Raw genomic sequence first — 21,493 nt, forward strand, 5'->3', positions numbered from 1 at the left:
AATTTTTACCAATTAATCTACTATTCGGCTAATTTGTTACGCGTTTATTATAGATTGATTCGTTCGTCGGTTGCGGGAATTGAGTGTTAATTGATAGAACGAGAGGATAAACAAATTGGGTTATTAGGTTCATTGGTTATCTCGGCGACGTAGAGACAACTCGAATCCGCTTCACACTTAATGATCAATATTAATATTAATAACATGACTCGTGAGTTATGTTCCATTAGCAAAGGCTTAGCTCCGGCATTCAAGTGTTAATCGCGCGGAATTGAATATTCTTTAGAAACGTTTCCACTCTCCGTGACGCAAGGATACCGGGTAACGTGGGTAATCGATATTCGATAGATTCGAAGTGGCTGTCAAGCATACCCGAGTGCTCCAGGATCACGAAAAGAGACCACGTAGTACAGAAGAAAAATAAGTGCTCCTCGGTAATAGCCTCCATCGAAGACGAGCTTCCTTGATACGGCTCAGCTTTTTATCCTTCTAACGAGAATGACGTTCCCGGGTTACTCGAAAAAGCTTCCTCTTGACGAATTTCGAAATTATAACGCAAGAAATTGTTCCTTTTTTCGTCCGGTTCTAAAATAAGCCATTTTATAGCATTGCCTTTTTCTTGCTTTCTCTTTCGGTACAAGGTCCCCCGCGTCAGCCGCGAGGCTAATTGCCGCATAAATTTCTTCGGCTAATTACTCCGACGATAAATTCTGATTATCTGATCGCCGACGATATTAACGGGCCAGTGAGTTTCGTTGGGAAGGAAAATGGACAATACACGAGGCACGGGTTAAGTCGCCGTACGCGCCGAATATGTACAAGTTAAATCTCTGATAAACTCAACTCCCTCGCTCGGTTGCCCTCGGATTAGTCACGGTGAAAGGGCGCTGTCAAAATACAAACACGCTCGTTCCGCGCGATAACGCGAGCGTATCGTGTTCGAGTAGCCCGAAACGCTTAGCTGGACACCGCGTCTCGAACCCATTAACGCGACCGTCTCGCCCAGATTACCAGTTGATTGATTCTGTTTAATCGGTGATGCTCGTGGACCACGTGGAATCGAAAACAAACCACCAGTTGATCCACGCCTCCACATCCACGAGCAGAATATTATTGCCATCTTTCCATTAATTTATCTTTCACTTATATCAAACCTGAGTGTTTCCACTTGTCTGACTCTTACTGCATGATATTTTACTGGTACCCGCTACGATTCGATCTAACCATAAGCTTCTTTAGAATAGTACACATTTTGAAGTTAGAATGTTTTTTGTGCTCTAAGGAGCTTTGCTATGGTTAGCGATGGATTTAGATCGGCGTCATTAGGTTGGAGAAGTGCTCGAGAAGTGCACACGTCACGTAGGGTGTTTCGTTTATCTCGACCTGCTTGACATGAAAATTCTTAAAGAAAGATTGATTTGCTTCGAACGAGTTGATATTTAAAGCAGCTTTCTCTTTCGAGTCATTGACATTTCTTTTGTTAACCGAATGGCATATTGTTCTCGCGATGTTAGTCATAGGCAAACGTTTCGAATGCTTGTCGGGATTGAGTCAACAATACGTAACGTGTAAGTATTTCAAATGAGAAATAAGAATTTAGGAGAAAGTTTGCTCGACAGCTTTGAGAGCATAGGATTGAAAATTATGCGGTCGTACGCTTAATAACGCTACTTGCTACACGCGTTCATTCTCACCGTGTCAATTAACGTGATAACGTCAGGAACAAGTGTTGTCGGCAAATAATTTCTTCAATTAAGAACAGCAAGGATAATTCGACTGTTTTAACGCTGACATTATCGTTTTAATTTCCCGACTCTCTTAATCCACTTAATCGAATCGGGTAGAAAGGCGGGCAAGAGGATTTCCGCTCGTTTAACGAGAGAAAACGCCCGTTTCCTCGCCGGGATAAATCACGTTTTTCCTCCGGGAAAAACTCGCGAACCTCTCGATTTCGATCGATAAACAGGGTGTCCTGGTATCGCGCAAGGCGATCGCTTATCAGATGTTATATAAAACAGATAAGAACGTTGCGGTGCTCGTAAAAGTGAATTGCGGCCAATCGGTCGGTGAAACGAGCCACGATTCTCGTACGATGTCGTTCAACCTGACATGCAGAATTACGCGAGGCATACGTTACACGATCAACGCACCGTGCCGTGTTACACACTTAATCGAACATCGTTAAATCACGCACGCTAATTTACAGCGAATCGAGAAACGATGAGATTAGACGCGTTTACCTTGTAATAGAAAGCGACGATAATTACCTACACCACTTAACAAGTTTTATTTTTTTACCTTTTTACACTTGGGTTTGAAGAAATTTTCAAAAATTAATGGTAAAGCAATTTGAAAATAAATAATGAGGGAAATTATCGCGCGATAAACGCCGTACTAAAAAAGGTTAAGAGTGCAGACGCTAGTTCATGTAAAAGCGTGGTGAAAGCTCGTAATCGCGTACGGATTAATTTTCTCGTTCGATCGGCTTTTGATGGACGAGCGTAGAATTAAAATGCCGGTTTATGGAATTAAACGGCTAGCTAGATGCTCGTACCAGCGACCGCGCTAAACTACTCTGATGCCGGTTATGCATCCCGTGTAATTATAATTTACGACGTTACGTATTACACCGCATATTCGTGCAAATACGATTTACAACCCTCGCTTCATTTTTCATCCTCCGTAGAATACGAGTAGAACCGAGGTGACAGGAATTTACGGGCTTTAATTTGTAACCCGCAAATAAAACAAATGGGATACACCACGCGGATGCACTCTTGTACGCTTGTTCTTTTCGAGGTTTTAATTGCTCCGCCAAGTACAATAGGATGACGAACGATAAATCGAACGCGTTCTACAGAAATGTCGGCCACTTTCGACCGATTCGCTGCGCTTGAATATTCGGTAATTAATTATCCTGTCGCCAACAGAACCTACCGCATTCGAATAATAATACGTTCCTGCCTAAAATAGAGATTTCTTTTCCATTTTGGATAAAGATTTTATATTCCTTGCATGAATAAATCCAGATACATTTGTATATTCGAATCGAAGATTGAAAATATAAAAAGAAAGATTGTCGTTGAATAGAAACAGTATCCGCTTACGATATTTACCGACATCGTATCGCGTCGTCCCATCGAATGGAGGAAAGATCCCCCTTTAGAATCGATCTGACAAAAATACGCCGTACAATGAGGCAATCTGTAGTCTCCGGTTCACAAAAGAGCCCTTCGCGAAACGTCGCGAGTTCCTCCCTCTCTTCCTTGGTCCCTGAATCGTAGTAGTCACCAGGTACGCGTCCAGCCAACGAAACGTAGACAAGAGGAAGGGACAAAGGGACTACGAGTCGAAGTTGGAGGTGAGAACAGGAGACGCGATGTGTTTTTTTTTTCCGTGAAAACAGAGACAGGTGAATATAATAGCTGCATCGTGGCGGTACAATGACGGGCGTTGTCCAGAGGGGCGAGACGAGACTGGCAAGAGAGGGGTGCACACGTTTTTTTTAGCGCTTTTCATCAGCGCACACTGTTCGCCCCGTCTAGGGCACTCCATCACGCGACGATGACACCCCGTGTGGCTGCAGTTATCTATCCGGTTGTCTAGTCTAGAGTGCCTCTGTCTCTCGTTTTCGCCTTCAGACCATGCTAGCTCTTTTCCGTTTACGAGACGTTAAATTGTTCGTTGGCGAAACAACCGTTCGCGAATCCCTTCGTATCGATGTTCGTCTTCTTTCCTGTTTTCCGGCGAAAATTGATAGAAGACGGACAACGAAATTTATGGAGAACGGACTAGTGGATCGTCAGGTGTTAGAAGAGGTGAACTGACCATTGGGAATGGGGGAAGGGATTTGAGGACTAATTAATTCGAATTAGAGCTTGTATTTTACAAACTGGCCCCTCGTGTAATTAAACTCTCGGGAAAAATTGAAATTCCAATCCGACACTGGGTGTTAGACTACGATTACAATAAATGCATTTTCTTGGGACGTTCATCGGGAGGACAAGGAATCTTCAACACCGGACGTCAAATGACTGTCTGTCGCTAGTACACTCGCTCGTTCTTAGAAACAAGGCTTATTGTCAGGAAGCACGTTTATGGTTTGTTGCGTTGGCGTTTGTTACTATGGTGCCGTTGTTTCTTACCTCTACGTGGTCGCGAACGACACGGTCACGTCGTTGGAAAAGTGTGACTACCGTGATCGAATCGATCGACGAGTTGAATACAATCGATCGTTGATTGCGTATTTCTAACCCCTTGTACTCGTGCTTGTTTTATAACCGAGATACCTCAAGTGTCCCGCTTAAAAGGATCTAATATTCAATGACTAGACTTATCAGTTTCGGTATGAAAATTTCAAACAGCCGTATTAACAGCTAAAGTTCTATAATACGGCAAGAGTGAGGGTCGTTTGGAATTCCGAAAAGCTGTAGTTCGCCTCCGACAGCTTTTGCACGTTGCATAATTTAACGCGTTAAAGGAATTATCGTTGTGCCGTACGTCTTCGAAGGTGAACGCGACGATAGGGAGAAAAGGAGGGTAAACGAGGGTACATAAGAAAGGCGAGAGCTGTGCGTGCGTAAATAATAATGCAGCCAGTTGCTTCGAATTGCACGCTCTTACGTGCTCTTCCTAGCTGCAGACCCATTTCGCGAAACGATCAAATTGGAACGAAGAAGCTGCATTCGAGATGAAATTCCACGATTTGCGAATACTGAACTTTGATTCGACGCGCGATTCGTCCTCGTTAGCTCTTTGACCGGAAACTCTCCACGTCGAGATTCTTCCAAAAATAATTAAATAGCATCGGGCGTATCAAATGAAAAAGTTCAAATCAACAATGTATACACTGTTGAGGTAGAGTTTAAAAAAGAAATGCGGGTTCAACGCGTGAATTTCATTAATTAACACTTTGAGATGCAAGCGTTAGAATACTTCTCTGATAGTATTTTTTTTTTAATTATCACATTCTGAGGGGAAGAAACGAGCAAATGTCGAAATTCATTTAATATTTTACGCGTATTTTTATCAAACTAAAGGGTTAACGAAAGAATTAGAGAGCGTTAGATTGATTGAAACTAGGAACGGAGCAAATATTCCCATCCGGGCTAACGAAGTGACCCAGATACGGTTTTCGGTAACGAAGGCAAACAGAAGTAGAAACTTTCATACTTACTGATGAGTGGTGACGTTGAAGAAGAGATGCGAGAACTGCGGGGCCGAGTCTTCCGGTCCGTGGGGCGCCGGGAAACTCGCGACGAGCATCACCGGTTTCCTGGCGAAATTGTGTTTGCTCTGACGAAGGAAAGCCACGCTGTCGTTCGCTATCAGGTCCGGGTAATAGTCCTTGCTGTACTCGAAGCCGTGCTTTATCTTCTTCCCGTTCATGTTCACGCTGTAGTTGTAGTACCGTGAATTCATTATGAGACCTCCCCATTCCCGCCATCCGGGCGGTATGTACGAGCCGTTGTACTTGTTCAAATACTTGCCGAAGTAACCTGAAACGTATGTTTACGATATAACGTCAATTAAATATCCCGCGAATCGCGCAGCTGCATGCCGAAACGATTACGCGTTCGAAGAAACAATGCCCGCGATACTTTAGCAACGGGCGTTTCTTAAAGAATCAATTGATCCGGGGTTAAAGGGAGACCGGCAAAAAAAAAAAAGTAAAAACGCGAATCAAAGCGTTGGCATCGAGTGAATAATGGCCACGAGGTGTGGCCTATTCGTTACACTAGGCTCTAATGAAAGAAAGATCTCTACCCTAACTATCGTGGTTAATAATTAATGTGGCGTGGACACGCTCGACTCGTCGCAGGAACTGACTCATGTAACAGATCGATTACAAGCCCGCTGGTTTTGCTTTTATTTTAACCAAACCGAAGGCTGGTAACCAAGAGACACGGTCGCTTTTGTAAAGAACCAACAGACCGATGGAAATATTCAGATATATACTTCGTCGCAATTTCGTCGCAACGAAACGTGGGGATAACGAAATTTCCAGCTTCCCACGTCTGAAAATTCCACGCGAGAAACATCCCGAGGGCAACTAGTGCTTTTCCTAGCAGTGGATCGCGATAAATCAAAAGGCAATCCCATTTTCCGCTTGCCGAACCCCCCTGCTCGTATACAAGCAGCTCGGTCTAGATTCATCTCCGCTAACGTTGAATTATTCATACGGGTAGCATCAAATAATTAATTCAAAAAGTACCACCACCTTAGTCGTTTCTGTTGCGTTTACATACCTACCTGTACCTCGTGCGGTAGTCTACTGCTGTATCGAGAGGCTATAAGCGGGGCTTATTTATAACAGTCGCGGGGAAAGGGTGGCTGTTTCGGTTCGGACAACTTTTTGCCGGTCCAGGACCACCTAGCTGGACCGATCGCATTACTCTCGTTTTGCGTTAACCGATGACATCTCAATAAAAGACCGCCTTGTCCGGTAAATATAAAGAACGGTAAATCTTTCTGGGAGGGTTGCGATCGTTTCCAGCGAAAAATCGCGTCCTCTTTGACGATGTTTCCTTAATTATCATATCTCTGATCAGCGCTATAAATTTAATATAATCGAATACCTAATTAGAAAGAAAAATAATTAAGAAAATTCCAAGTAACATTAATTGATTTATTTATTCATTACTAAACTGGATTAACCCTTTGATACAAAATTTAACAGAAATAGTTTTGAGAACCTTCGTGTATATAAGATGCAACATGGTACTAGCGGCATTCAGAAATATGGTACAAAAACAATAAATTAGGCAGAACAAATAGTACAGAAAAAAAGATATATTGCGAGACATTAATATTCATTTAGCACTGTCAATTCATTGCAACTATCGATTGATATCTTCAATGACTCTACCACCGGTTGTAAGACCAAAATCTGTAGATTATTTCAGCGCTAACTTTAACATTGTGCATTTTCCGAACATAACCATATAATCACATATTCATATCAAATGCGGTAATTGCGGGGGTACTATTTTTATGTGTTTGAATGGGTATGCGTCCTTATAATAATAAAAATAATATTATGTAAATTTCTTAAGGGGTAGCAAATGAAAAATGTATCAGCTTCGATTAATATCTCGTGTCTCTCATTTCCTCGGGGTCGTTGCTACGATCACGTTCACCTCAAGTGCACTTTACACGACGCTGACTTAGCGCCAGCCTAAAAATACCTGGATGCACTGGGGCAGCCGTAAATATCAATTAGATTCTTATCGCGTTGTACGGTGTACAGTGTCCTGCAATAATGATCGACCAGCTCGTAACGAGTGTAATTGGCCGTAACATCCTTTCGTTTAATCATCCTCCTCGTATCGGTCTCGTAAAATCAAGCTCCTTTATAGATTCGACGTTCATTTTAAGCAAATTGTAGCGTACAAACGAGCCAGGTTTTCAATTATAACCGCGGCGTGCGCTAGAACCATTTCTCATCCTGATACCAGTTCCCTGTTTCGTCGCTCGCTCGATATATCAACGCTGTTATCCAGCTGAAAACGAGCATACGTCAAGGAACAACCTTCGACGTCGTCCTGGATTCGTCGCGGTCCGCTGGCTCGATCCATCCCTTTCGCGAATCCGTCGGCCAGTCTGGCCCATATTCCGACTGCAATGTCTCGTGTATATCCGCTGCATCGACCGTTGCAACCATTCCGATTCCCCTCCCCGGGATACACGCTCGTTTTATTTCTGCGGACCGATGCTCGGCCCGCGACTGGCGCCAGGATATCACGGACCTCGTCCTTTTGTCCCGCTTTGTCGGGACGGACCGATCGAGCGACCGTGTGTCTCGGTTTTTTACGATCGGCCGGCATCGAGACCGAGCCGGTCGTTATTTTTGCGTTTTCACTCGCGTCTAGGACGCTTTTTCTGCGTCCACTGTGGATCGACTCCCTCCGGGGTCCTGGCTGAGCTTCAGAAGCAACAGGTAACGCGGGTATCGTTCGCGTCCGCTATGGATGACTGAGAATCGAATTGACACGCGTGTTTCAGCGATCCTTTAACTTGTTATTTAATCCTTTAATTATTCGAGGCATAGAGATAGCCAACTTAATCAGGGCATATTGCTGGAAAGTTGAAACGCGAGGTACACGTATGTTAGCTTTAATAGCGAATCCCATTTAGAGCAAAGCTCAGTGTTCACTGTACAAAATCTCACGCTCGACCGAGCTCGAGTTAAATCCGATTAGCGACAGGCCAACGCAGTTGGTAAATCTGGATGGAAGCTTCTGTGTTGAGGTCCCATCGAAACGGCTTCGAGTTCGTTTAAAAAGGAGCCTCAAGGTTTTTGGCGTAGCCGACCGTTTCGGATTCCTGTCACGAAAGCTGGCCAAACGGTGTCCGAGTTGGTCGGATTAGCGAACGGTATCCCGGTGAAATTAGCAAGGCTAAGTGCACGCCGGTGTATTCGGCACATCGCGATGTACCAAATCGGTAATAGTAGGAGTTCGAAATTATTTCGGCTCGATGGTTTCGTGCCAGCCGGGTATTAACCCCGTTTTCCATGGAGGCTGCCCGATCCGCTCGCGTGTCGACCGATGCCCCCGTCATCCCGTTCTCTGCGATTTTCAACGTGGACGATTTAAAGGCTGCATCGCATGCAGCCCGGTTTTAACGAGTGGCACGAGCTCGTGAAAAGAGTCCCGGAACAAATAGAGGAAGTTTAACGTTGCCCACGAATCACCGTGATCGTTATTACGTGAAAAATTTCGTGACGATGTTAGATTAACGATGATGGAAAAATATCGCCATCCAAGGATAAACCGGCAACGATTCCCGCATCGTGGTACGTACTAATTTCTGCCGCCACGCGACTATCATCTTCGCAGCTCGTAAAGAAACGGACGATCGAGGGGAAACAAGTAGGAAGAAGGAAAAAATCATCGCGTTAGAACGGATGTTCACGCTGGTAATAAGACAAATCGGTCCTTATTATCTGCATAATCATGATAACTGCGTAATGACGGTACATCAACATAAAACGTTGCTACCATACATCGTCCAGAATGGTTTTCTACGATTAATGCATGCATGCATATAGAATACCAACCAAAAAACTCGATGCACGCAACCAGCAGAACGTAATTGCACTTTAATCTACGGTGCTTTTCAATCGCGAACAAATCATTCAATCGAACCCTTTCAAGAATTCTACGGATGATTCCCCTCGTTAAATGCTCGTATCTGTTAAGAATGTAAAAAATCGAAGAACAAACAGCCGAGGATAGTTTCTCATGAAAATTATGGTTCATTTCTCACGTGTCGGTAAGACGAGCAAAAAGCGGCACGAAAATCACATCCCTTGTTGAAAGGGTCTGCGGGACGGCTGCTTAAGGTGTCATTCGTTTTTACCGAATCGCAGCCAACGCGCCTTTTGACGACGCGACGGCGCGGAGAGGGTCGCAAAAGCCCACTGAATGCACCGATCCGCAGAGCTGCACCTGCATATCGTTGGGGCCCTTTTGTGAGCAACGTGTGTGCGACCCTTCTCTGCGATCCAGTGAACGTGTGGGTGCCCCAACGTTAAGTCCACCTCGTCTTCGACCTTCTCCCTTCGTTTCCCTTCCTGAACATCGCTCCTCTTTCCTTCGTGTTCCACGTGCACTCGAAAAACTTGCGGCGCGTCCTCTCGACCAGCAACAGCCACGAACAATGCTCTTCCACGGGTCTGCGCCATGGCGCGATTTAAATTTAGATAATCTCACCTGCACGAACGTACCACGGTACACCGCCACCTAACCACCCTCTGTACACAGAAATGTTTTTGCCACCGCCGGGGGGTCTGCGCTTTTTTCGAAAACCCGGTTACACGCGAAATCGAATTAAATGATTATTTTACAATCGTTTTGCTGCAATTTCTTACGCTTCGATGGGAAATGTATCTTATTTAAGATTTATATTATTTTTCTGTTTGGGATGTAATATAATTTCCTTGGTGGTTCCTTATGGAAATAGATATAGATTGAGAAAATGACTGACGGATAACTAAAGACACTAATATTTTTATCATTTATCATTTATTTGTTATGCTGAAGATAAAAAGCTAAAGCGTGTCAACTTTCAATAAAAATCCCGGGATTTTTATCCCGCGTGCTAGGGTCAATGCAGATGTCGACCCGGGGCCATTTCCGACCTCAGCAGAGTAAGTTCCTGAGTCCATAAAGGTCAGCGCGTGTACGGAAAGACAAAATCTAGCCGGGGTCGTCGGGCAACTGACGAAACCGGCGGTGATATCGTGCTTGGAAAAGGATAATCCCTTTGCATAAACACTCGGATTATCGGCAAGCGTTCATCAGTTCTTGAGCCTTCGACGTTCGACCGTACGTTCATTAGTTCTTGAGCCTTGCGCGAGTGAACGCACGATTCGAAAGCCGTTTTTCCAAATCGAATGTATTATATATTCACATTTCATCAATTCTTAGTGACCCGTTAAGTGAGAATCATGAAACTCTCGAATGTGAATTTTCTCTTGAAAGTGTTTTTACGAGAAGTTTCCGTTTAATTGGATTACAATGAATGAACTCTTCGTTCGATTGCCGAAGTTCAGTTAGTGAGAGACGATTACTGCTCCGGTAATCGGCTATCTGCGAAGTTGGTGAGTACAAGCGTTTGGTGGTTTCGAAACTAGAGATTCTCGGAATTGGAGATCCTCTGCTCGGCATTTTAGAGCTGAACGCTATTATTGTTCAACGTTTATTCAAATAGTAAAGTACAGAAATTCAAATTAACAATATTTCCAAAATTAGCAGTAGATATAAAAATATTCCTTTTTACAAATTGAAACCCCAAAATCGGATGCATTCTAACTTTGATTTTCCACCTGCATGACATCCTAGCTTCGCGTTATATCACATTAAATGTAATATGTGAAATGTGAATTCAAATTTACGATATTTTCAAATATAGCGATAGATATAGGAATATTCCTGTTTACAAATTGAAATCCCAAAATCGGATGCATTCTAATTTTGATTTTCCACCTGCATGACATCCTAGCCTCGCATTTTATCACATTAACGTTCGCAGAGATGCGTTGATGCGATCCTTTGGATTTTAATCGATATACAATCGGGCTGAAACAGCTGCGTCGGTAACAAGCAACAACAGCAATCTGGCCATTCCGATAACGGGTAGACCTCGCTCCAGGATGCTCACGAACGAGCATCGTCCAGACTTTCGTGCGGTACCGGCGCATCTCTGCTTGTATCTACGTTCAGTTCCTCCTTGCCTAATCGTACAGACGATCGTGCACATGCTACGTAACCTGAATGGCGCGAGATATCGTCCTTGAATGTCCTTTTCACCCTTAATACAGAGAAGATTCTCTTTGTTCCAAAACAGGGTTGACAGTAAATCGTGCATCCTCTTTGTTAATAGAACATCTCTTCGAATGATCGCGACTGTACTTTTCTCTTCTTCTTCCTCTCTCTTGTTCGGGTTTCTTCGTAATCGTTGTATTCGAGATTCAAGGAATAAACCTATTCGATTGCCATATACGACATCCCGGAACCGTGCGAACTTACAAGCGTATAAGGAGATTTGTTTTATTGCCAGCCAGCCACGGTACCTCGTGCGTAAAGGTAGATGGGTCGAGAGGTTCCTCGGGGAACGTCGATGCGAAAATACGACCGCGAACAATCGGACATCCCTAGTAGAACGTAAATTCCTTGAAAGGGGACGCCGTTCATTTAATCAGGAATTTTCTCTCAGCGAGTGGAAATGAATCGTCGATCGTGTACCAGTCGCGAGTGAAAGAGTCTGAAAACTCTCTGAAGAAGGTTTCCAATCTTTCGGAAGATTGTTCGTTAAGCAAACGTGATATCTCTTCGTTTAAACATCGCCGGCTCGAGTATTTTACAAGAAACGAGGTTTCCTTGAATACGCGTTTCCAAGTTGGATGAACTCTGCCCTCGAATAAATTCTAATTACAGTTTCCAATGAATACCTACTTGAAACGTTACGACTTTCTCGGTACTCGCCGGCGTGGCCCCGTTCATTTTGCAAACACCTCTCTGCTCGATTTACCGTCGTTTCGTAATAACCGTTCCTTTGAATCGGATCGTTGGAGATCTGTGTTGAACGGAAAGGGACGAGAAGCACGTATATTTCTCGCACGATTTCTCATGCGGCCATTTCCTGGCCACGTTACACGCCCGACGTGCGAAAATCTGATATCCCCCCAATTGGGTTCTAAGCACACCTATGCGCTGCTATGGAAATTATACGGTAGAAAATCGATCTCGGATAATAGTTACATCCGCCCTCGCGGATCGTTCCCTCCCTCTTTAATCGAAAATGGTGAAGGAGAATTTGTTCCTCGCTTATATCTTATACTCTCTGAACGGACCCTTGATTTTTATAGGGAAGCACAGTACGAGAAGTTAGTTGATAAAGAGGCAAATTTCCAAGTCCTTATTTCACTAATTTGACGAGTAAAGACTTGGAAGTGTTAAGTATCAGGGCCCACAGCCTAAATACCGTGCGTCGCCGACTTTTCGGATAGATCCTTGATATTTATAGGGAAGCACAGTACGAGAAGTTAGTTGACAAAGAGACAAATTTTCAAGTCCTTATTTCACTAATTTGACGAGTAAAGACTTGGAAGTGTTAAGTCTCAGGGCTCACAGCTTAAGTACCGAGCCTCGCCGACTTTCCGGACTGATGCTTGATATCCATAAGAAAACATATTGCGAGAAGCGACCAGTAAGAAAAATTTCTACTTCTCGTGACTCTAAATGGAGCTCTTAAAAAGCTTCACGAACGTATACTTACACTATTTATAACCTTTTTATTTTTACGACACGCGAGAATCGGCTAAAGCACACCGTCGCGTGATAACCTTTCCGAGAAACTCGGCAATAAGTATAACAAGGCTACTTTGACTACATGTTCGATTTGCATAGGCAGATCTACAGGCCAAGCGTAGATAAATCTATGAGCCGTCGATCTGTCTCGGTCGCGTGTTCGCTATATCCATTAAGATCTATCAGATATTCTATTAAGATATCACGGCTCGCACCGCGATGCAACGGATAACGAGAGACGATCGATCAATCGGTGGAAAGATATTTTTCGTAATAGTAAAATTACTCAGGCGAGGAAGGAATTCGCGACTCGATGTAAATGCATCGATTTCAAAGAGGATGCAACCGTTTGTTTGACAAACTTTTCTTGACTTAGTAAGATTTTCCAGTTAACAGGTCCGAAAGTTGCAATGTCTGCCACCGAATGTTTCCTCTTCTCGTTCTCGCTTTCAACGCTTCGACCGTCGATTCGAGACCTTTGGTTATCCAACGGTGAATCTATTGTATACCTGGCGCGGTTCTCGACGCGTGTGTGGCCTTATCATTATACCTTCAGGCCGGCGAAGGGCGGCGTAAAGTGAAAAAAAGTTCGTCTAAAGACGCTGTCGAAACCCTTCTCTGTTTGTTCCGAACACCCACCATTTTTCTCGAGTACAAGCACGAAGTGGTTAGGAAAATTACCGGCTACCGTCGCGTTCTTTTATTGCTCCGCGACGTTCGTGTTAAATCGCGTGGGATATTCCTTTCGTTTCTAGTGTTTGCTTTCGTCTCCCGAATTTTCGATATCAAACAAACGTATAATTCATGTGAAATCTTTCGAGCGTGAAGACACGTCCGTGGAAGGAATGTCATACCGCGGAGACGTGCTTTTGTATACGCGAAGACATTAAGGAGATGTCGGGGTCAGCTTCTTCGAATGGAATGTCATACTTGCGTACAGGGTAAGGGACACTTGTGAAACAAGTTCAGTGACCTGAGATACAAGGACACCCAAGGCCACTCGAGGTCTTAAATGCATGACGAAGAGATCTGGACGGTGCATCAGCATTTTTTTCAAGTATGCAGCCGAAGATTCTGTATCATAGATACCAATTGAGGTTTAAGATCTATGAAATAGGGTGTCACATATTCTAGTGAAATTGATGGGGTACGACTATTTATTTGTATCGAGTACAGAATTTTCGTTTAACAAAAATATTTCTTCGGCTACTTCTTTTATGAAATAAAAGTGGTATAAATAAATGACAAGTTCTAAATTTCTCTATTATACCGAAAAATATTATATCACAATAGTTAAAAGAACGATCTTCCACTCGTCTGAACACAATGCCCTCCTCTGGCCCCTCTATACTAGCCCCTACCGTTTATCGTTCAATCGTCAAGATCAATACGAAAGCTTCTCAAGCATGCCACGTTACTTTTGCCGGTGCGCAACAATGCCAAGTCGAACAATCGAGGCAATACCGTTGCCTTCGTCTCGCTTTTACTTCCCGTCGTCGTACAATCGAACAGGACCGCCTTCGACGAAGGATCGATCGCGGATCGAAGGTCGTCGCGTGGGTTTCGCGATCACGGTCTCTCGTTAAATTCCACGGTACGTTCTTGTGGAAAAGGAAAACGAGATACGTGTATGAAAAATAATCCTTCTCCTTCGAGCTCTTTCGTTGGAGATCCCTGTTTTTCGTATCGGTTGGCAAGATGCACGCTCGCTCGTGAGCAACGAACGAACGATCAGCCAGACTAGTTCTCGGACCTAATTAGCATCGGCAAATTCAGGTCTAGTTTCACGCCCGTTCGCGACAACGTGGGGTCGCGAACGCGGCTTAAAGGTGAGGCTGGCTAACGTATGCGCGCGTGACAAGATCCTCTTGCGAAGATAGCGAAGAAAATTTGTCGCCCGGCCTGCCAGGTCTGGTATTCTGGTCAGGGACACTCTGTGTACAACGGGCAAACGATAACGAAAACCAGTTCTCTTTCTCGGACCGTTCGGTACCGGCGATCGGTTCGCGGCTCGTAATTATTCGTTGAACCAGCCATCAACTTGGATCTCAAATCATCGATCTACCATCGATATCGCACCTTCTCCCGCGATTACAAGTCGAATTAACGAATATGTGCGACACCATTTCTCAAAGCGTTAAGAAATGACGATGCAACGTTAGCAATAATAATCTCATTACGCGAATCGAGGGAAAAGGTTCGAATAAAGAGGTTCCTTAATTTTCAAGAGGAGCAGAGTAACCAGAAGCCGGCAGAGTCACATGGAAACCGGATCACGGTCGGGTTTGTTTAATGCCTGGGTAATTTGAACTCATTTCACCCGAAGATGGATGGCTGTCTGACTAAAAGGGAATCACGCCAGCCAGGCAAATTGATTAATTATCACCCTTTTTCTGAATGCGTCCGCGGGGATGCCGCGGCAAGGTATCTTTCTACCTATGAAGAAGGATTAGGGTGCTCGTTAGAAAGATCCTTGAAACCAGAAACGTTAATAGCTCTTCAGAGGAGTCTAATAGTTGTTAGAGAGACTGGAAGGAATTACCGCGATAATTAGGAAACACGCTTTCCATTTCGGCGGATGGTTCGAGGGCATGACTAGATTTTTGGAAGAAGGCCAACGCGAACGCGGATGTGGACGAGGCTTAAAGGCTGAAGAAGCCTGGCCACTTGCAGGGAGCAACGTCCTTCCTGGCTGTTCGAATATGGTCGTACGTAGAGGCATGGAGGACGAAACAACGGGGAGAACACGGATGGACAAGGAGAGTGGTGGTCGTTGATCGTGGTTAAAGGGAACGCGTGCTCGAAGGGCTCTCCCAACAGGAGCCTGTCTCTCTACCCATCGAAGAAGGGTCGAACTGTCACGATCGTGAGAAGATTTTTGTCTCCGCTCGCGTTCCTCTACCGGTCGTGATCTCCTTTTCTTACGTACTCCTTCCTTACTGATCGACGACGTCTGGCGAGGTTGCGGAGCGAATTCTGAATGCGACAGACCCAAGCCAGGTTTCATCGCTCGCTTTCACGAATAATCTTCCAACCAGATAGCCTCGCGCAGGATCTATGCATACCCGTTGCTCGTGATACGACAACCTTTGCTCTAATTTACAAGATCCTGTTCCACAGACGCGATACGCGTTCGCTTTTAACAAGCCCCGGGTCAACAATCGGATCTCTAACTAAATAGATCACGGTTGACATTAAAAATTTATACAAATCAGCGGGAATTTCTTATAAGGTATTCTCGAAGATAAGGAGGGATTAATGTCGAGCATTATTCGAAGACAAGCTGAAAGATTTCGAGATAAGTGTTCTGCAAAGTAGGCTACCCGTATATCGAGTTAACAGCGGAGGTGCAAAGGAAGATGACGAGGGTTTAATCAGTTATCTTCAAGTAGTACTCGAAAGTCCTACTTTTTATCCTTGTTACGGACAATTTCTGAACGTTTCATTCTCTCTGTTAGATTCTTCTGGTGGATAAATTTCAAACGAAATGCAAATATCTTGCCTCGGTTCGAAGGAACAGGTTTTTCACGAGAAAGATATTTTTCCATTATTCTTCGATTCCGTTCGCGGGCCTGGACAATCGTTCTCGCGCGAACGAACGTTTCGAGGGGCAATAATCGAATTCATCGGATGCTAGCTACGAAATAACCAAGATTCCGAGCCAGGTATCGATCGATTCGTCTTCGCCCCCTTCGGATCTCGTTGTTGCCTCGAAATTTCTGCCCGCTCGGATCGTTTTCAGACCGCAAAAAGGTGTCTGTAAACACCTGCAGCTGACGGTGAAGCCTACTCGGGGAAAAAAAGAGGGAAAAGAAGCAGGCTCGAAGCCTTACCGATCATTCGAAGGAGATAACTCGAACGCCTTGAGTGAAATTGCAAAAAGACTTGGTCGTCGCGAGGTGTCGAAAGAACCGTGTTCCTTGCCTTTCGATGCGTTTACCTTGAATACGCCCCGAGAATACGAGAACCTGGCGAACGTCCTCAGCGTCGTTAAACACCCGATTCAGCCTTTTTAATCGCTCGTTACCGATCATCAGGCGCCCTTTCAAAAATCCTAATGCCCTCTAGCTTCGAATCTACCCTTCTCCATACACGGACTCTGGTAGAATGACGAATGGGGTGATTTTTTAAATAAAATCGTTGATTTATTAACAAATTTTCACTGACTAAATATTCCAAATTATTTGATTTTTAATTATAATCCATGGCAAAACGAGATTACGTATCAGTGATCTTTATGAAACCTGGATAATACAAACTCGGCTGTGTGCACAGCAAAGATATGTAGGTCAGCCATTCATTTATCAAATTAATTAATTTTCAAGCATATTCGCAAACCTTACAAATTTCTATACAGGTATTAATTACTTAACCGAGTAAATATTCCAAATTAATTTTCCCCGGTAATAAAGCGTCGTACGAAAAAATCCAATTTCCCTTTTTTTATTTGCCCTCGCACGAGGAATCGTCCGGTTTGTTCACGATCGCGTCTAGACCCTGTGCGCCCGGTAATTGTATCGCGTCGAGCCTCCTCGTGCGTCGAGGATGCCCCATCGCGACGTTACGAGAGGCACGGATCGTTTCGAACACCGTAACCAACGAACAATGCAAACAATCGACGCGTTCGATCAACCTCTTACCGACTCGTGCCCGCTTCCGAAATCATCGGCGATCGATCGGCGCGAAGCTAGCGCTCGCGTTTTGCAACCGTTTTTTCACCGAGCTGAAAGGTTCTGCGGGGTTTGTACAGGGCAAGATTTGCCGGATACCAGGGAGCAGGGGGAAGAGGAGCACAATTGTGGCTCGAACTCGCCCGGCGAGATCGAACCTCGAGAATTCTACGGGAATCCATCGCCATATTCGTTGCGCGCCGGCTCGAACCGGGTTCGAGTGTCTCGGTTGGCACGTAATTATGGCCGTGGAACGAGAATCACGACGCATCCCCGGCCCCACGGTAAAACACCGTGCTCGCCAGGTAGCCACCGTCCATGTTTTCGGGATGACACGCATCGAAACTTTATAATTGTCTGCAGCTGAACCTGGCTCCGGTTCGCTCGTAACGGGCGGGCTTATGAAACTTTTTTACGTTTACCCCGGCAGCGTCTTGATAACCGGAAGATTATTCGTGGAAATTTATGGACGCGAAGTGTAGGCCAGAATCAGAAATGGAATTTTTAACTTTTCTCTCATAGCAAAGGTTAATACCTATAAATTCAAGGGTAAAGTACACGCGATTCAGCTGCAATTCGATTAAATTGCAAGTCAAGAGGTTAATAATGCCCGGGCGCTAATCAGAGGAAAGATAAGATTTTTAACCCTTCGTTTTGATTACGTGAAAAAAGGAACGGTAATGCAACAAGTCGGCTCGCGTCGACGGTAATTGCTTATGCAACAAGGATTTATCGTGTCGAACGTACTTGACTCCAATTACGAGCGAGGAGCGGAGCGTTACACTCGCGTACAAGTCTCTTTTCAATTATCCGAGCTGACCAGATGTTCTCTCTTTCTCTTTGTCACGGGTCATTGAATGCGTATAGTGACGCAACGCGAATCGAAACTCTTCGTTCAGTAATCCCGAACGAACAGCAAATTCCTCGATCCGCGTTTATCTACGAACGCGCTGCAATAAATTATTCCCGTGCAATCTCGACGCGACTGAACGCTCCATTGACAGCTACAAATTGTCTAAATTATCGCCTCGATACCACGATACCTTGGCGGATGACCAACTACTCTTATCAATCGTGAACAGCTCAGTGTTCGCTGTTTTCGCGAGAATCGCGACAAACATCCTTCGCTCTTAGTCATCGAAGATAGCAGTTCGTTATACTTTTATTATGTTTGATTCGACTCGTTCTTTCATCCGAAACAAAGCGAACTTCTCGATCAATCGTGAACGAAGAATGTTACGGCAAAACGAGCAGAATACGCTCGGCTGGACTGTTTTTCTCTCGAGCAGACAGCAAGAACCGCATCGCATCGCATCATCGGGAGGGGTGAGAAAAGTGGCCCAGGCTCGTTCATTGGGCGAGTACTCACCGGTACGATATCCAGCGTTGCTCAGGTAAGCGGCGAACGAATGAGGCTCGTGATCTCGTTGCCACTGGGGGCTGCTGCAGTTGTCGTTGTTCGTGAAGACCTCGTGATTGTGAACGTAACGGCCGGTCAGTAAGGAGCTCCTGCTCGGACAACACATGGGAGTGGTTACGTATGCGTGTCTCAGCTCGGCTCCCTCGTCCCTTATTCGCCTTAGGGTCCGTGGCATGAAGTTCAGCGAACCTGAGGGATTGGACCAACCGCAACGACCGATCAGAGAGACGGTTCGAAAAATAGTTGGGTCGGATTGAAAGATAGATAGAGGGGACGGGGAATCTTCTCAGACTCGAGAAGAAGATTGCGTTTTCGTTGAACAGCTTTCGCTTGTACCTTTTTACCTTTTGCCTTTGATCGTCTCAAAGGACCCGGCTCGATTTGGTTTACGGGTTCTTTTGAATAATTCGAATAAAATAGAATGGTCACTAACCGAGTTCCACATCCTGATCGTCCGTCAGGATCAGGACTATGTTCGGCTTCCTCTCTCTCGGCTGCTGATACGGCAAATAGGGCGAGCTCGACTGAGAATTGTAATTGTTGTTCCCGTTGTTGTAATTAGACTTGTGAAGGGAACCGCGACGTTGACCAGCGTGAGCCTCGTCCGAAGGGGCGTCCGTGTCCGTTCGTCTGGCGTTGACACCCAGCAATACCAGCACCAAAAACTGCAGTAACTTCCTCATGCTGGCTGGCTCGTCGGTTGCACACTCTTCCTCTCAATCGAGTGTCATATCATGGCTGCTGCTGTAACAAGCACCGGGCGTGTCTTAACGTTAATGAACGTTTGCTCGTGACATTGATTGGATGGGAAACTCGACGGATAAGTCTCTTTTGTGTCGTCGAGGGTCCGGTCCTCGATACGCCGATACGAAACCGGTGACTTCATCCGATCAAATCTCCTACCTACGTATGCTTGTCAATTAATTCGTTCTTTCTTACGAACCGTATCGACTGGTACGATCGCTTATCGTTAACCGAGGAACTATACTTTCGAGTAGCTATCAAACCGACCAAGGAGATTCTAGATAACCGTAGTCGATCCAAAATCAATTGATTTCTTAGAGGCTTCTCTTCGTCGTTTCGATCTAGATTCCAAAAGAAACAATAGCATTCCGTATTTTATGTAACCGGTAGCGCTTGTAATTTTATACTCATTTTATAAATCAACCTTCCGCTCGTGTGTGGGAGAGAGCACGAGTTTGAAACCGGCAATGTAGTTGCTCAATTACTGTAGTTGTGAAACAACCGGAGGGATTATTGTTTTACTATTCTTAGCCTCTGCTGAGACCCGATCGCTTGAACTCTGCGACAACAGGGAATGTGTATAGGGAGTTCAATGCACCATCGGCTTATTTGGCTGCAAGTACCGAATCGTTTGGAACTATGTACTATACTGCTGAGTATACGAAGAAACTTGGATACAATTCGGGCTAGTAGATCAGACTTTATTCGTGCGGAACACAGCTCGAATTCGTCGAAAAGTTGTGATGTCAGTTTCCTTCTTATTTCCCGGCTGATGGAAGTCTCGTAACGTGCTCTGCACGCGAGTATTCTGGTTTAAATTAATGGTTCTAGAGTTAGTTCGAAGCTAATTAAGTTTCCAGGAATAAAATTACAGAGGAACTAATTGAACAGCGTATTTACTTTGCGCGTGTGGTATTCTTTGCCGATACGTTTTACAGCTGAAAATAACGGAAGATCTATAAATGTTTCATCGAAAAGTTATAAGAAAACTATGAAACGAGAACATTGTATCTATGTTTGCATAACTGCATTGTGCAGCTATTGCTCCACGCTTGAAAGTACAGCTGTAAATCGACTTCAAGAATGCCGCGAAGCTTTTCAACGGTATAGAAAGACGAGGAAGAAAATTTCTAGAAAAATTTCGCGGGACGTAAAAGCACGAGGAGAAAATAAATAGCTCACGTTTCGTAGATCCCTTACACATAGTTCCTGTTCTTCGCAGGTGTGAAGCTCTTGTTCACGGTGAAATACCGCTCGCCGAATGGCCACGTAAAGATGAAATCTCACTTTCGCCGATCCGTGTTCCTTCTTACAAGCATACATTTACCTGAACTTTACGAACGTATGTTTCTCGCTTATTGCAATCTCGATTCTCTCCGGTGAGCTTACTTATTCGTAAACCGAGATCGTGCGCGGAAAGGTGCGTCCAGATGAAATTCCAAACACCTCGAGATATTTCAGCTAACCCATTCGTTCGCCGGAGCCGGGAAATATATTATTTTCAACACGGTGTTCTCTCTTATAAACAATCGAGAGAATACGATGTGTTAGATATCGAGAGGAAGAAAAAAAGCAACACCCTAGTATTGTTCCGTATTCCAGTCGCACGATCGTAACGTCGAAAACAGAGTGGCACGTATCGAGAAATTTAATAAAAGACCGTGTTTCCGGGGAAATAGGTCGAGGGGAGGGCTCGAGGAAAGATCGCGACACGAATACCAGCATGGCTTTCGTCTCGAAAAATCGTCTTTTCCGAAGGTTTCCATCAGTCCGTGGGAACCGTTCGAACCGCATCGTAAATTTACTACGGCGTTCAGTTATCCGCATTCATATTCCGTTTCCTG

At 44.7% G+C, this 21,493-nt stretch overlaps 1 protein-coding gene across 5 annotated transcripts in view; it reads right to left on the bottom strand.

The window, feature by feature from the left end:
• Positions 1-21,493, bottom strand: part of LOC114871976 (extracellular sulfatase SULF-1 homolog) — a 61,564-nt gene that overhangs the window by 9,854 nt on the left and 30,217 nt on the right. For 4 of the 5 annotated variants that reach the window (XM_029178645.2, XM_029178644.2, XM_029178642.2 and 1 more), the window contains exons 2-4: positions 19,339-19,649; positions 18,855-19,094; positions 5,177-5,498 (exon numbers count right to left, since the gene is read on the bottom strand). In XM_029178645.2, coding sequence (XP_029034478.2) covers positions 5,177-5,498; positions 18,855-19,094; positions 19,339-19,588 — 812 coding nt within the window. In that variant the 5' untranslated portion in view covers positions 19,589-19,649. The remainder of the gene's footprint in view (positions 1-5,176; positions 5,499-18,854; positions 19,095-19,338; positions 19,650-21,493) is intronic. The other variant, XM_029178641.2, reaches the window with a different exon arrangement.

The sequence above is a fragment of the Osmia bicornis genome, chromosome 6, assembly GCF_907164935.1.
Source record: "Osmia bicornis bicornis chromosome 6, iOsmBic2.1, whole genome shotgun sequence".
Classification (NCBI taxonomy): Eukaryota; Metazoa; Arthropoda; class Insecta; order Hymenoptera; family Megachilidae; genus Osmia; species Osmia bicornis.